Raw genomic sequence first — 15256 nt, 5'->3', positions numbered from 1 at the left:
CCAGATTCCAGAGCATAAATGACCTTGCTCCAAACGTCATGCTGACGTTGAGCATTAGCCAGCTCATGCAGGGAAAAGTTTTGTATGGTAGGAGTTTGTTCTACCACACCTCCAACATGCACATTTCGAGACAAGGCATCAGCCACTACATTAGCTCGACCAGGCAAATACTTGAAGGTTGGGTTGAATTCCCGTATAGTTAAATACCAACGAGCAAGTCTGCCGCTCAGGTTTCTCCCTTTGAAGAGCTCAGTAACCGCTGCGTGATCAGTGTACACGGTTATTGGATATCCTAAAACGATATCCTTAAACTGCTTGAGAGCCCAAATAATAGCCAGAGTCTCCTGGTGAGTTACAGAGTAGTTTGACTCTGCTGGTTTCAGAGTTTAACTTGCGTATGCAATAACGCGGTTTTTCCCACTCACGTCAGTTTGCATCAGCACTGAACCAAGCCCCAAGGCCGAAGCATCCGTGTATAAAATAAATGGAGCCTTTTAGTTTGGAAAAGCCAAAACTGGAGCATGAGTGAGTGCAAATTTCAAGTCCTCAAAACTTTTATTCTGGGCTGCATTCCAGTGGAAAGGAATGTCCTTCCTCAGCAAGGCATTCAAAGGTGATGCAATTTTTGAAAATCCCTTTACGAATGACTATAATATCCACACAATCCGAGGAAAATATTAGTATTGATAAATAGTAATTGTTGATATACTATAGGCAAATGAAAAAAAGGAGAACATATAATGCAACAGAAGATTATATACTACACTACGAAAAAGGGCTTATATCACATTGGTTTTTAAATAAGAAAAATGTGACAGCTCCAATAAATCATCACAAATATTTATGTCAGCAAGTGATGTATTTATTTTAATGTTTACTGTAGTGTCAGCTAACTGTTGTTTTCTCACCTAATACTTATAGTATTGCTTCGGCAGCCGCAGTTGGTTACGTCTTCTGCGTTATCCCTTGCCACTCGGAAGACCTTGAGAGGCTGAGTAGGCTGGGGATGAGAGGTGCCTGGACCAGTGGACGCCCCGAGGTCAAGGAGTTTTCCTCCCAGGCAGGCGAGAAGCTCGAAGGGCCCCTCAGTTCATGAGAAGCCAGCCACGCCCACCTCGACGTACCACGCCCAGTGTACCGTCAGCGTTTGAAGACGTACCACGCCCTCCAATAAAGCCGAAGTGTTGAGAAGATACAGGCTGAGTTATTTGTTCCTCAGCCGCCAGGCGACAATTGTAACGAGAGGGAAGTGCGTAACTCTCAAGGGTGTGAGTGTGTGCGTCACAGTAACGCCGCGCTTGAGAGTTCAAGTGAAAACAAGCCTTCCACACGGGTGACTTAAGAGCGAAGAGAATGGGGAGAGTACTTGTGGGGTAGTCACCAACCGCAAAGCGCGAGTCAGCAGCTGGAGTCAGCGTGTTTTCCTCACTGCCCGCTCTCCACTACCATCTCACTCCTCGGTTTCCCGTATGAATTCGCTCAGAAGGCAGGTTCACAATGTTTCGTTTTATCTCACAATCGCGGTGTTTCCGGATTTACTGAGTTATCCTAAAGCTGTAACACCATTTGTTAAGCGCGTTTTGGTTGTATGAAGCTTAACTTTGTTTGATTAGCAGGCCAACTGTAGATTCTGTAGGGCCACATAAAGTTATTCAGTTTATTGTTTTTATTTATTGTCCAGCCGAGTAGTTTCACTGGTAGTTTTAGTGTTTCTTAAAAACCCAGGTGTACAAGGAAAACTCAGTATATGAAAGTTAGTATATTATGTACAGATTTACAAGTCCTGTCCACACGCCACGTACAAGTACATACGGAAACGTGTTTTAAACTCGGGAAAATGTTTGTAATGTCGCTGAGTTCACAGAGTCACTAAGTTCCCGCAGCACACAGGTTAGACGCGCACACACTTGACGCACCCCGCACTTCCCAGTCGCCGGCGCCCACCGCGCCCAGCCTCCAAGATGCTGACACAAGGGCGTCGGTCATGTGACGGGGGAAATCTCCACTGGGTGCATTGTGTCGTGCATTACATTTATTTCTCGCTGGTAGTGATACCTATATAAAATGCATCCTACTTATGGAGATTATATTAATTTATTTATCTGAGTCAATCATGAATGCAACGAAGTACTAGTTAGTTTTATGAAATAGAGAAGCACCTGCAACCCCTGTTTAAGGAAAAGGCGAGGTCAGCATTTACACATGTTGCACCACATTACGAAAGATTGCATCAAATTTCTATAATGAATAATATACTTATGTACAATCGTCCTACCTATCCTATGGCGGTTACATTATTAACAAAGCTTGCACTTGATTAGTTGACTAGTTATACAGTTGAAGTTTTTGATTTACACATGAAGGAACTACTTTTTAAACTGATGTAGGATAAGGAATTTAATTAAAATTATAAGAATATTAAACTTCCTCAAGTTATATTGAAATTGGTTGATTAATTTTTAAGAAATTCCATTTTCGACATTCTTCCAGTTTTTAGAAGTTATCCACTGATGTCAATACAGAGAGAAACGTCCAATGATGATATTTCTTTGTCATCATGTATTCATTATGTTCTGCCAAATTCGACTATTCTTTTTGCATGTTTGGTATAATTAAATCAGCGCATTGGAAACATCATTGATAACAGCCAATGTTTTGTCCAGAAGCCTGCCAATGACCTTCCTGCTTACAGCCGTCGTGCTGTGAGCCACTTGCAAGCTTAGTTGATCACGGAAGCCAAGCAAACCACAACCAATTGGTAAATGATTTTTATGAAAAACAACATGCATACTAATTGCAGTGATCTGAGCAAATTTTTCAGTGCCTTGTACAATATTTCTTGGGTTGTAAACGTTGGTGAACAAGTAATCATAGATAAGTGGCAAGGGAAGAGAGAAATATTCTTTGTGAGAGTAGCCTTCAGGCCTCAACAAACGAGCCATCGCCCTCTCCTCAATCATCCAGTTTCCTTTGATTTTCTGACGGAATTCAGTGTCAAAGTGTTTTGTATATTCCCAAAAGTGATCCTTCACATTGTGAGGTGTGATCATGTGCTTATTCAATCTAACTCCATGATAGCCTAAGTAAGGTTCGGAGCTTTTCTCCATTAGCCGACGAGTGTCAACAGGGTGACAGCTAGTGATGGAATAGTTGTTCCTTTTGAGGCCGCTATCACGCGCCAGCTCCACCATGGCAGTGTTATTAACAGCGGTAAAAAAAGAGTTCAAGGTGACACCCAGCAAGCGACACTTGTGATTGATCCTGTTCACTGCATCCTTATCAAGAAGAACTGTTGGAAACAAATAAGTAGAGGGCTCCACTGGCTCGCTGGGACTCCCGTAAGCCTCGATCAGCAGAGGAACGTGTTTGCTTTCCTCATGTTCTCGCAGCATCGCTGCAAGTCTTGCTGGATCATTTTGAAGAGCAGCTATGAAACGGTCTTCTAACTCTCTAGCTTCAACACCGTCACGCAACTGTCCCACTGGTTGGAGATCAACAGGAAGACCCTGCAGGAGGTGGTCTATAATGTTTTGCAACAGTTCTACTACTAGCATCACTACTACGCCGTCATTGGCAGCGTGGTGCAGGGAGAGCAGAAGGTCATACTGGTGAGGGAAATCTGCCTTGATTTCTGGAAACCGGCACGGTGCATTCTCTGGTAAGGTCATTAGCCGCGCCTTCCAGAGAGGGCCATTGTGGAGGTCAAATGGAGAATTTGTCAAATTGATTTCCTCTGCCGTCACGTCTGTCCCACTTACAGACTGGAACAAAGAATTTATGGTTTAAAAAATGATTACATAGTGCACTTATTCGTCTATTTGTCTACATCCCAGTCCATCTGTCCGTGAGTCTTTTGGCATATCTGTCTCTCTATTATATATATATATATATATATATATATATATATATATATATATATATATATATATATATATATATATATATATATAACATGAAACACATGAACACACACACACACACACACACACACACACACACACACATATATATATATATATATATATATATATATATATATATATATATATATATATATATATATATATATATGTGTGTGTGTGTGTGTGTCAATTTCATGTGTTTCATGTTATATCTATATGTGTATGTCAGTTTCATTGTTATTGGGTTATTAAATAGCTTCTTAAGTGCCCCCTTTGCATATCCTCTCCAGTTGAACCTGCAGTTTTTTTTTTATTGTTATTGTTCACCGGCGCTTCGATGCCAATCTTACCCATTTAACCGGTGTACGTAACAATATATATATATATATATATATATATATATATATATATATATATATATATATATATATATATATATATATATATATATATATAATTATGGTTAGAAGATAATGTAAGCGAAATAGAGAATTATTTACAGGAAAGCATGACTCGCGAGGAAGGGCGCGGCGGAGTGCCGCCAGGGAAGACCCACTGCTGGTTCAGGCTCAGGCAGTGGAGACGGCAGTGAATAGGGGGGAAAGCCGAATATAGGCCTGGTGTCCTGCATGCATTGTTTATTATTTTACTTACATAATTACATACATAATTACCTTCAGGAGACATCCCTTGAGATACAATAGTTTAAAGCAGCATTCCTTATAAAATATACACAGAAAATAATGATGAATAAACTGTGTTATAAAGTTATCGCAATGCAGCCTTCACTTCAACTCGTCAAAACTTCTTTATTGTTGCATATTGCTATTTTTTCCTTGAGTATCAAAAGTTCCGCATTCACTGCTCAGGCTAAACCAACAGAAATTATCTGTCATGTGCATGAGACAAAATATAAGGAATAAAACATAAACATGTACCACGAGAGCAGTCAGTACACAGCCTCTCAACACAGTGAGCGGGGAGCGTGCCAGCCAATCAGCTCTCGCCTTACCTCCATCCTCACCTGGATACAGTATCGTCTCGTGCTGCCCACCGTCACTTGCCCGTCACCGCGAGTGACACCGTCTCATAAATAATTATGTAATTCGCTTATATTATCTTTTAACTATAATTTGGAAGTTGCATACCGTTCAGGAGACATTCTTTTATGAAATGCAATAATTTATAACCGCTTTCCTTCAGATGTATCCAAAGGATATGATAAGTAAACCGTGTTATAAAGATGTCGCGAAAAGTTTAACGGCATGGAAATCAATGACAATTATAGATGATAGTTGCTTTTGAGGGAGGCTCTGCTGAGCGCTGCCTCGCAGTGGAGCGGAGCCTTGAACAAACACCACAAGTAACAAGTAAGTAACAAGTAACTACAATTAAGGAAGCCACCAAGCCTTGCTTGGTGTTGTCTGACACCCTCACTGCCTTTCTCCCCACACTACAATTAAGGAAGCCACCAAACCTTGGCTGATGTTGTCTGACACCTTCACTCTCTTTCTCCCCACACTACAATTAAGGAAGCCACCAAGCTTTGCTTGGTGTTGTTTGACACCCTCACTGCCTTTCTCCCCACTCTACAATTAAGGAAGCCACCAAGTCTTGCTTGGTGTTGTCTGACACCCTCACTGGGTTTCTCCCCACATTACAATTAAGGAAGCCACCAAACCTTGCTTGGTGTTGTCTAAAACCCTGACTGCCTTTCCTCTATACTACAGCAATTAATCTCAGTTTTTATTTATGCTAAACCATTTGACCAATATATGTGAACTTTGAACCCTTCTCTTCCTTACTTGCAACTATTTTAATTATTAAATAATTAATCAGTTAATATGTGATGATGATATACCAATAACAATTATTATTAGCAAATTGATATTAATATAACACTTCAGTTGTGACAATACATGAGAAAGTTGAACTGACAATAACGGGGTTTCTTTGTCATCATTTGTTCATTATTTTCTGTCAGATCCGATTATTCTCTTTGCATGTAAGTTATAATTAAATCGGCGCATTGGAAACATCACTGATAACAGCCAATATTTTGTCCAGAAGCCTGCCAGTGACCTCCTTCCTTACAGTCCCCGTGGCGTAACCCACTTCCAAGCGTACTTGACCACGGAAGCCAAACAAAGCATAACCAAATGGAAATGATGCTTTATGAAGAGTACTTTGGTTATGAACACCAGTGATCTGAACGAATTTTCCAATGCCTTGTGTAGTATTTCCTGGGTTGTAGAGGTTGGAGAATATGTAATCAGAGATGAGTGGCAAGGGACGAGCGAAATGTTCTTCGTGAGAGTAGCTTTCAGGCCTCAGTAAGCGAGCCATCGCCCTGTCCTCGATCATCCAGTTTCCTTTGATTTTCTTACGAAATTTAGTGTCAAAGTGCTTTGTGTATTCCCAGAAATGATCCTTCACATTGTGAGGTGTGATCATGTGCATTGTCAAGCTAATTCCATGAAAGCCAAGGTAAGGTTTAGAGCATTTCTCCATTAGCCGACGAGAGTTAACAGGGTGGCAGCTAGTGATGGAATAGTTGTTTCTTTTAAGACCGCCATCACGCGCCAGCTCCACCATGGCGGTGTTTTAACGGCGGTAAAAAAAGAGTTCAAGGTGACACCCAGCAAGCGACACTTGTGATTGATCCTGTTCACGACATCCTTTTCAAGAAGAACTGGTGGAAACACATAAGTCATTGGCTCCACTGGCTCGCTGGGACTCCCGTAAGCCTCGATGAGCAGAGGAACGTGTTTGCTTTCCTCATGTTCTCGCAGCATCGCTGCAAATCTTGCTGGATCATTTTGAAGAGCAGCTATGAAACGGTCTTCTAACTCTCTGGATTCAATAGCGTCACGTAACTGTCCCACTGGTCGGAGATCAACAGGAAGACCCTGCAGGAGGTGGTCTATAATGTTTTGCAACAGTTCCACTACTAGCATCACTACTACGCCGTCATTGGCAGCGTGGTGAAGGGAGAGCAGAAGTTCATACTGGTATGGGAAATCTGCCTTGATTTCTGGAAACCGGCACGGTGCATTCTCTGGAGAGGTCATTAGCCGCGCCTTCCAGAGAGGGCCATTGTGGAGGTCAAATGGAGAATTTGTCAAATTGATTTCCTCTGCCTTCACGTCTGTCCCACTTACAGACTGGAACAAAGAATTTATGGTTTAGAAAATGATTACATAGTGCACTTATTCGTCTATTTGTCTACATCCCAGTCCATCTGTCCGTGAGTCTTTTGGCATATCTGTCTCTCTATTCGTCTCTCAATCTATCTGTATGGAGCAATTGTCTATCTGATTTCCAAAGTGAACCCTCACCGTAATTCTCTTCCCTTTCATAGAGATCTCCATTCATAGAGACCTTACTGCTCACCATCGACTTTGGCTTTCCTCTCCCTTCACTGACCAACTTGGTAATTGATATTTAACTTTGTTATTTGTTGTCCCTAATGATGCTTTCAGTGGCCGTAACACTCAAAAGTTTTATGGATTTAGTAGGGTCCCTCATGTTCTTAATAACCTCTGTGCTGACACCTGGCTTGGTCAAACATATACAAATGACCTATTACTAAGTATTTAGCTAAATAAGGAGATGGGTGATGTTAAGCTCTTAAGAGATTTTCTTTTTATGTAATAGGGAGGAGTGCCAAGGACAAAAAAAAAAAAAAACATTAGAAAAAAAGAAAGCCCACTAGATTTGCACTCTTCATAAAAGATTAGAAAGCTTACTGAAAAGAGTGGAAGAAATGTCTTGAAACTTCCTTCTTAAAAGAAGTTTAGTCTTAGGAGGATGGAAATACAGAAGCAGGTAGGTAGTTTCAGAGTTTACCAGTGAAAGGCATGAATGATTGAGAATACTGGTTAACTCTTGTATTAGAGGGTTGGACAGAATAGGGATGAGAGGAAGAAGAAAGCCTTGTGCAGCGAGGCCGCAGGAGGAGGGGAGGCATGCAGTTAGCAAGATCAGTAGAACAGTTAGCATGCGAATAGTGATAAAAGATAGAAAGAGATGCAACATTTCGGCAGTGAGAAAGAGGCTGAAAATAGTCAGTCAGAGAAGGGGAGTTGATGAGACGAAAAGCTTTTGATTCCACCTTATCTAATAAAGCTGTTAGAGTGGAACCCACCCAAACATAGAAAGAGTACTCCATACAAGGACCGATAAGGCCCTTGTACAAAGTTAGGGGTTGGAGAAAAACTGGCAGAGACGCCGCAGAACGCTTAACTTCATAGAAGCTGTTTTAGCAAGAGATGAGATGTGGTTTCCAGTTAAGATTATGAGTAAAGGAGCGACCGAGAATATTTAGTGTGGAAGAGGGGGACAGTTGAATGTCTGTGAAGAAGATGGGTTAGTTGTGTGAAAGATTGTGTCGAGTTGATAGATGGAGGAATTGAGTTTTTGATGCATTGAAAACTACTAAGTTTTCTCTGTCCCAATCAGAAATCTTACAGAGATCAGAAGTCAGGGGTTCTGTGACGTCCCTGCGTGGTCTGTTGACTTCCTTAAGGGTTGGTCGTCTCAGAAAGGACATGGAAAGATGTAGGGTGGTATTATCAACGTAGGAGTGGATAGGGCAAGAAATTTGGTTAAGAAGGTCGTTAATGAATAATAAAAAGAGAGTGGATGATAGGACTTAATCCTAAGGAACACCACTGGTAATAGATTTAGGAGAAGAACAGTGGCCGTCTACCACGGCTGCAGTAGAACGGTCAGAAACGAAACTTGAGATAAAGTTGCAGAGAAAAGCACAGAAACCATAGGCGGGCAGTTTTCAAATCAAAGCTTTGTGCCAGACTCTATCAAAAGCTTTTGATATGTCTAACGCTACAGCAAAGGTTTCACCAAAATCTCTAAAATAGGATGACCAAGACTCAGTAAGAAACGCCAGAAGATCGCCAGTAGAGCGATCTTGACGGAGGCCATACTGGCGATCAGATAGAAGATTGTGAAGTGACATATGTTTAAGAATATTCCTATTGAGGATAGATTAAAAAGTGTAATATTATTCAGCGCTTCGTAGTGGCAGTGAAGCAGTGGTGATGAAGTGTGTTAAAAATCCTGTTGGTGGTAGTTACTGTATAGTAAGATTATATTTTCTAAAAGAAGTTTTTTAGGTCCCGAGGGGCAGTCCACATATTCCTGTCTATGTAGAAACAAAAACTATATAGAGAGAATTGTGTAGCCATGGGAGAGAAAACGATATGATCTTGTTTGTCTGGCTGTTTTTTGCAATAATGAAGATATTACCTGATAATTCACAATTAACAATATAACTTCCACTATTCTTTGTGTAACGTCATCGTAAGTATTCTTTCTGTTATTCATTGTTCTTCTTCGTTATCTAATTTTATTAAACGGTATTCCTCAGGATTCTTTCCTCTCACCTATTTTGATTATTAAACGGTATTCCTCAGGATTCTTTCCTCTCACCTATTTTTTTTTTTTATTAAACGGTATTCATCAATGATGTAATGTAAACTTTTGTTGCTATCCATTCATTTACTGATGATACAACTTTATCCATTTAAACGTATTTGCTCAAACGTCTAACCCTTCAGTGATTAAACAACCCTCACTTTTCTTTATCTATCTATCGATAGGACACATTCTTCCATTTAACCGTTCCCTCTGGTTCATTAACGGTCTATTACACTGAATATCCTCAGTCTGATTTCTACTAATAATTTGAAATGGAAACCTTATACTTAGTGTCATGCTAGAACAGCTTTCATGAAGTCTGGTGTTCTGAGTCTTTACTTCATTATTTGTCTTTAGTCTAAATGTATTTGTCAACATATCCACCTCACCTTCTCTTCGTCTGTCTCTCATCTGTCTGTCCTCCATGCTTATCTGTCCGTCTGTTAATCCCCCTTCCCTCTCTCTCTCTCTCTCTCTCTCTCTCTCTCTCTCTCTCTCTCTCTCTCTCTCTCTCTCTCTCTCTCTCTCTCTCTCTCTCTCACCTTGAAATCTAGAACAGGTTGAGGCATGTCGGCCACCCACATCTGATTATCATGGTGGCGAAAGCATATTCTCAAGGATTCAACTTTTCTGAAGGAGAAAACAAATAAATAGATAGATAATTGTGTAGAGAACAAGGTAAAGCAATATGCATTCTGCAATTTTAACACCGTACTAGGACTGATGAGTGTCTATGAGTATCATTGAGATATCTCGGCATCTGATGGACATTTCAGTTACAGTCAGTGTGACAGTAAAGCATGTAGTGAGTGTACCAGTTGGTGAGTGAGTCTTGCTTTATCTACGGCTGGAGTGTGAAACTCATATCCTTTCGAGGGCCAATTATGCACTTGGTTATAGTCACGATGGCCATGAAAGATTTGTTAATTTTGTTCAACAGTCGTTTAGGGTTCCATCCCTTGCTTGTCGTGTCTAGTATGTTTGAAAACTTTTGGGCTGCGCCGCGGCTCGTGTGTTTAGATGCAATCAGTGACTGGATTTTCGGTTTCCGACAGTTTCGTTATGATTATGTTCATTTATTAAGGTTTAAAATAAAGCAGCTTTATTGCCAACAATTATAATATGAAATAAATTATTGTTATATGAATGCACAGTAAAAGGTATGATGTCTTGTCTCAGACTGAAGAGTTTAGTTACTTTTTCCTCATTTCAAACAATTACAGTAACTCGAGTTGAAAAATCTCGTGCTATTTAATACCATCCCGCGGGACATGACTTTGACACCCCTGATCTACTAGTATTACTATAATAAGGCCTTGCCTGTCATCTTGTGTAAATTCGAAGAATGGATATGAATGATCAGTCATCTTATAAGTGAGGTGTTATGCATCCCGTTACAATGGTTGAGTGAGTGTCCTCCCAGCACTTGTCTGGGAGTGAACGGAGAGCAGTAAGCGACAAGCCAGGCAACATCTCTGTTTCCGTCTTGGCTGCGTCCCTGCTGAACACTTACTTGTAGAGGATGGTCAGAGCGTCCTCCATCAGTTCGTGGGTGATGGGCGTGACGGTGTTGAGGGTGAGGATGCAGGTCTGGCTGAAAACCTGGTGGTGTACCTGTGCTATCATGCCTTCTGTCCTGTCGTCAACAGGGAACCTCCACCTGATTTGACTGTCACTGCACGAGAGAACACAGCGTTAATGAAGTTAATTGTGTAGTCCCTTATTAAGATGGTTGTTTAGTCCTTACATTGTTATGTTTTGTGACACACACACACACACACACACACACACACACACACACACACACACACACACACACACACACACACACGCGTATAGTGTATGGTGATCATGCTCGATTCTCAGGTGCGGCGAAGCAAAAGGGTGAGCCTTTTAATGTGTAGACCCTGTTCACCTTGTAGCAAGTAGGTAAGGGGTATAAGGCCCGAACACATTATGCTTCATGATTCAACACGAGGCTGCATCACGAGCGTCATTGGCAGACACAGACAACCCTATGTAAAGAAAGCTAGACAGACCATAGAAGTGACCAACGGTGCACTGGAACAAGTAAGTAGTGTTGCAGTGCAGTTTGGCCGCTTGTTATTTTTTTTTCAAGACCAATACTAGGGCTGGGCCGGAACCGAGTTCAGAATCGAGTCCGACGATTCCGCTGCGGCCGACAAGGAACCAAGTCCAAAGTTTGGGAACCGAGTCCTAACGAGTTCAAGCGATTTTTATTTGTACGGCGCCACATTACATGAAACATTAGAAAATATGTTCAAGAAATAATTATGAAACAAAAATTTTTTGGCCAGGAATGAAAAAGGATGTGTCACACTTTGTAAAAACATGTCATATATGTCAAATTGTGGGTAAGCCTAACGAACGCCTTGTGCCAGCTCCTCTGACGCCTATTCCAGTTCAGACGGAGCCCTTCGAAAAGATCATTCTGGACTGCGTAGGGCCCTTACCCAAAACCAAACGAGGGAATCAGTATTTGTTAACCCTCATGGATCCCACTACCAGGTACCCTGAAGCATTCCCTCTTAAGAACATCACATCAAAGACCATTGTAAAACATCTAATACATTTTTTCACCTCGGTAGGAATTCCAAAACAAATTCAGTCTGACAAGGGTAGCAATTTCACTAGCAATTTTTTTCCAACAGATAGTGAATGAGCTAAACATCGACCATGTAACCTCCTCGGCTTACCACCCCGAATCCCAAGGCTGTCTGGAGCGGTTTCACCAAACATTAAAATCCATGATGAAGAAGTATTGCTTGGAGCATCAAGGAGACTGGGATGAAAGTATCTCTTTCCTTCTCTTCGCTTTAAGAGAATCTCCTCAAGATTCTTTAGGTTACTCCCCTTTTGAATTACTCTATGGTAGACAGATCAGGGGGCCTCTCAAAATATTAAAGGGTCAATGGTTTACTCAAAATATTTCTTCAAGCCCCAGTGTGTCTGACTACATCAGTAACCTTGAGAATAAAATCAGTGAAGTCAGATCTTTTGCTAAATCAAACTTCCTCAAATCTCAAACTAAAATGCAACAAAATTCTCTCCCTAAATCTGTCATGAGACGTTTCAAACCAGGAGACAAAGTTTAACTTTTTCTCCCCACTCCAGGCAATGCTCTTCACAGTAAGTTCATGGGGCCTTATGTTGTGGCTCAAAAACGAAATCCATTAAACTATGTGGTCCACACTCCTGACCGTCGTAAGGATTCCCAACTAGTTCATATTAACCTGGCCAAGTCCACCTTCGGGAAGTCCACGGTGGTCTACCTGGGACATGTGGTGGGGAACGGCAAGGTTCGCCCCAAGAGAGCAAACGTGGAGGCCATCCTTGGCTTCCCTGTCCCTACCACCAGGACAGCTCTCATGAGGTTCTTGGGGATGGCCGGTTTCTACAGACGGTTCTGTAGGAACTTCTCCACCCTGGCCGCCCCCCTGACGGACCTTATCAGCACTTCCGTCCCCTTCCACTGGACCCTGACCTGCGACCAAGCCTTCCAACATCTTAAGGCGTTTCTCTCCTCGGAGCCAGTGGTCTGGACGCCAGATCACTCCCGTCTCTTCCATCTACAAGTGGACGCAAGTGGAGATGGAGTGGGTGCTGTCCTCCTACAAGAGGACCCCACAAGCGGCATCCTCCATCCCATCGCCTATCACTCCGCCAAGCTGAAGAAACACCAACTCAACTACTCCACCATCGAGAAGGAGGCTCTGGCACTCGTCCTGGCGCTCCAACGTTTTGAGTGCTACCTTCATCCTGGCCCTCAAACTACGAAGGTCTTCACCGATCACAACCTTATGGCCTTCCTTCACGCCATGAAGAACCGAAACCAACGCATACTTAGGTGGGCCTTGTTAACTCAACCCTTCAACTTGGAAGTCCACCATATCAAGGGGGTGGACAACATCATCGCCGACGCCTTATCAAGATCTCCCGTCTCACCTCCTTCATGAGCCCATTACGGAGGTCTTAGGGGGGAGGAAATGTTACAGCCCACCCGTAACATACTCCACTACCGTCACCTCCTCCGCTTGCTACCTCGTTCGCCACCTCTCCACCTCCTCTCCACGTCACCGTCTCATGAACCTCCATGTCACCGTCTCATGAAGCCCCGCTCCTGTCCCGAAGTAGGAGTCACATGGCCCCATTCGACTCAAGCGGAAATGTTAAGCGAGCTCCCTGATTTCTGGAAGTCAGTCGAGGTCAAGGCCTCAACCAGTGAACACTTGGAATACCGTGGGATCCACATCACCCAGCACTTCACCACTGCGACACCTCATAAGTATCACTTCTCCTCGTCCTGTTTTTTCCACATTGCCTCCATATAGGATTAGTATTATTGTTAGGTATTGTTAAGTTGGGTTCTTTATTGTTATATTTATTTATGTGTTATATATATCTGTGTATGTCAGTTTCATGTGTGTTTTGTTATTGGGTTATTAAATTGGGTTATTAAATAGCTTCTTAAGTGCCCCTTTGCATATCCTCACCAGTTGAACCTCCAGTGTTTTTTTTTATTGTTATTGTTCACCGGGTCCCCGATGCCAATCTTACCCATTTAACTGGTGAACGTAACACCATGTAACACTGAAGAAGCCATTTTGAAAATGCTTTTCAAATAAATAACGGAAAACTCTACACTATAAGAGGAGAGGCTACTTGTCTAAACTACAACAATACGGATTGATTGCAAACAAGGAACCATCTATTTTCATGAACTATATTTCATGAAATATTAGAACAAATCAAGCAAAAAAACCTAATTGTACATACTTTTTGAGTGAGTGGAACTGACGACACCACCTCTTCACTAAAGAACATCCGTTACACTGCGCTGAAGTTGCCATGCACAGTTGATCATATTTTACGCATGCGCGGTAGCTGAGTCAAAAAGGCTTTTTGCCCAGGGTAGGCTTTTTGCCCCACCCTACCCTATGTATATCGCTGACATATGCAAATATATAAAAATTGTATATAGTAAGGTTCAGCTATAAAATTAATAACAAAGATAAACAAGCGTATATTACGAAAAGAATCCTGTGTGTGAGAAACTAAAGAATAAGCAAAGTAATTATTCAATATCTATCTACATGACTTGGGAATCGGTAAAACTCTACACGCCACACGGCTCCCAGACTCACTGGGTCTCGTTGAAGGGAGTGCCTGGCGTATCCAGCGCCTGGTAGTCACCACGAGCTGTCTACCCGAGTCCAAGGAAAGAGCGAAACTCGATTCTCAGACTCTCCTCGTGCTGGGATTCGTCTAGCAACGCGCTGGCTAGTCCAATGTCTTGGAGTCGCTACGCGCTTTCTACCTGAGTCCAAGGAGAGAGCGAAACTCATTCCCAGACTCGCCTCACGCTGGGATTTCGTTTAATAACGTGCCGGCGAGTCTAGTGTCTACGCGCTTTCCATCCGAGTCTCAGAGGAGAGCGGGAATCGATTTCAGAATTGGTTCCCGTGATCCGCCAGCCTTTGGATTCGAAACCGTGAGTTCTCAAGTTACCGAGTTCTGCCCCCCACAAACCACTACTGCAGCACATGGCTGGTGCATGATTCATAGTGTGTACGGGGCTTTACACAAGAGTAAACTAGTATTGTTAATCATGCATCCCTATCTCTAGTAAACTGTGAAACTCTCTGACCTGACTGTTTCTGTATTTCTTCGTAAGACCTTCAGGAGAAAGATTTGAAGAAAGCTTGGTAATTTCACTTCACATAAATGCCAATACTTTGACCAGCATAATTAAATTTTTAAACATTTTCAATAAATCAAAGATTGTTTGGCAATGTGTACCTTTATCATATCATGTATTTATTTGTCTGCTGTAGTAATGGTATACTTATGTGATCATTACTTTATCACCACATGAATTGAAAATAGGATCATTG

The 15256-nt window shown here is 42.0% G+C and overlaps 2 protein-coding genes across 2 annotated transcripts in view; one reads left to right on the top strand and one right to left on the bottom strand.

Annotated features, from left to right (window-relative positions):
• LOC123504998 overlaps window positions 1-15256 on the top strand; it is a 253154-nt gene that overhangs the window by 28157 nt on the left and 209741 nt on the right. The window lies entirely within an intron of this gene.
• The window catches only part of LOC123504994, a 14082-nt gene continuing 572 nt past the window's right edge, over window positions 1747-15256 (bottom strand). The window contains exons 3-5 of the mRNA XM_045255991.1: window positions 10855-11016; window positions 9884-9971; window positions 1747-3761 (exon numbers count right to left, since the gene is read on the bottom strand). Coding sequence (XP_045111926.1) covers window positions 2613-3761; window positions 9884-9971; window positions 10855-11016 — 1399 coding nt within the window. The 3' untranslated portion in view covers window positions 1747-2612. The remainder of the gene's footprint in view (window positions 3762-9883; window positions 9972-10854; window positions 11017-15256) is intronic.

Source organism: Portunus trituberculatus, chromosome 17 (genome assembly GCF_017591435.1).
Source record: "Portunus trituberculatus isolate SZX2019 chromosome 17, ASM1759143v1, whole genome shotgun sequence".
NCBI lineage: Eukaryota > Metazoa > Arthropoda > Malacostraca > Decapoda > Portunidae > Portunus > Portunus trituberculatus.
Note: the sequence above shows the minus strand (reverse complement) of the source record. Positions and strands in the feature narration are given on the sequence as shown.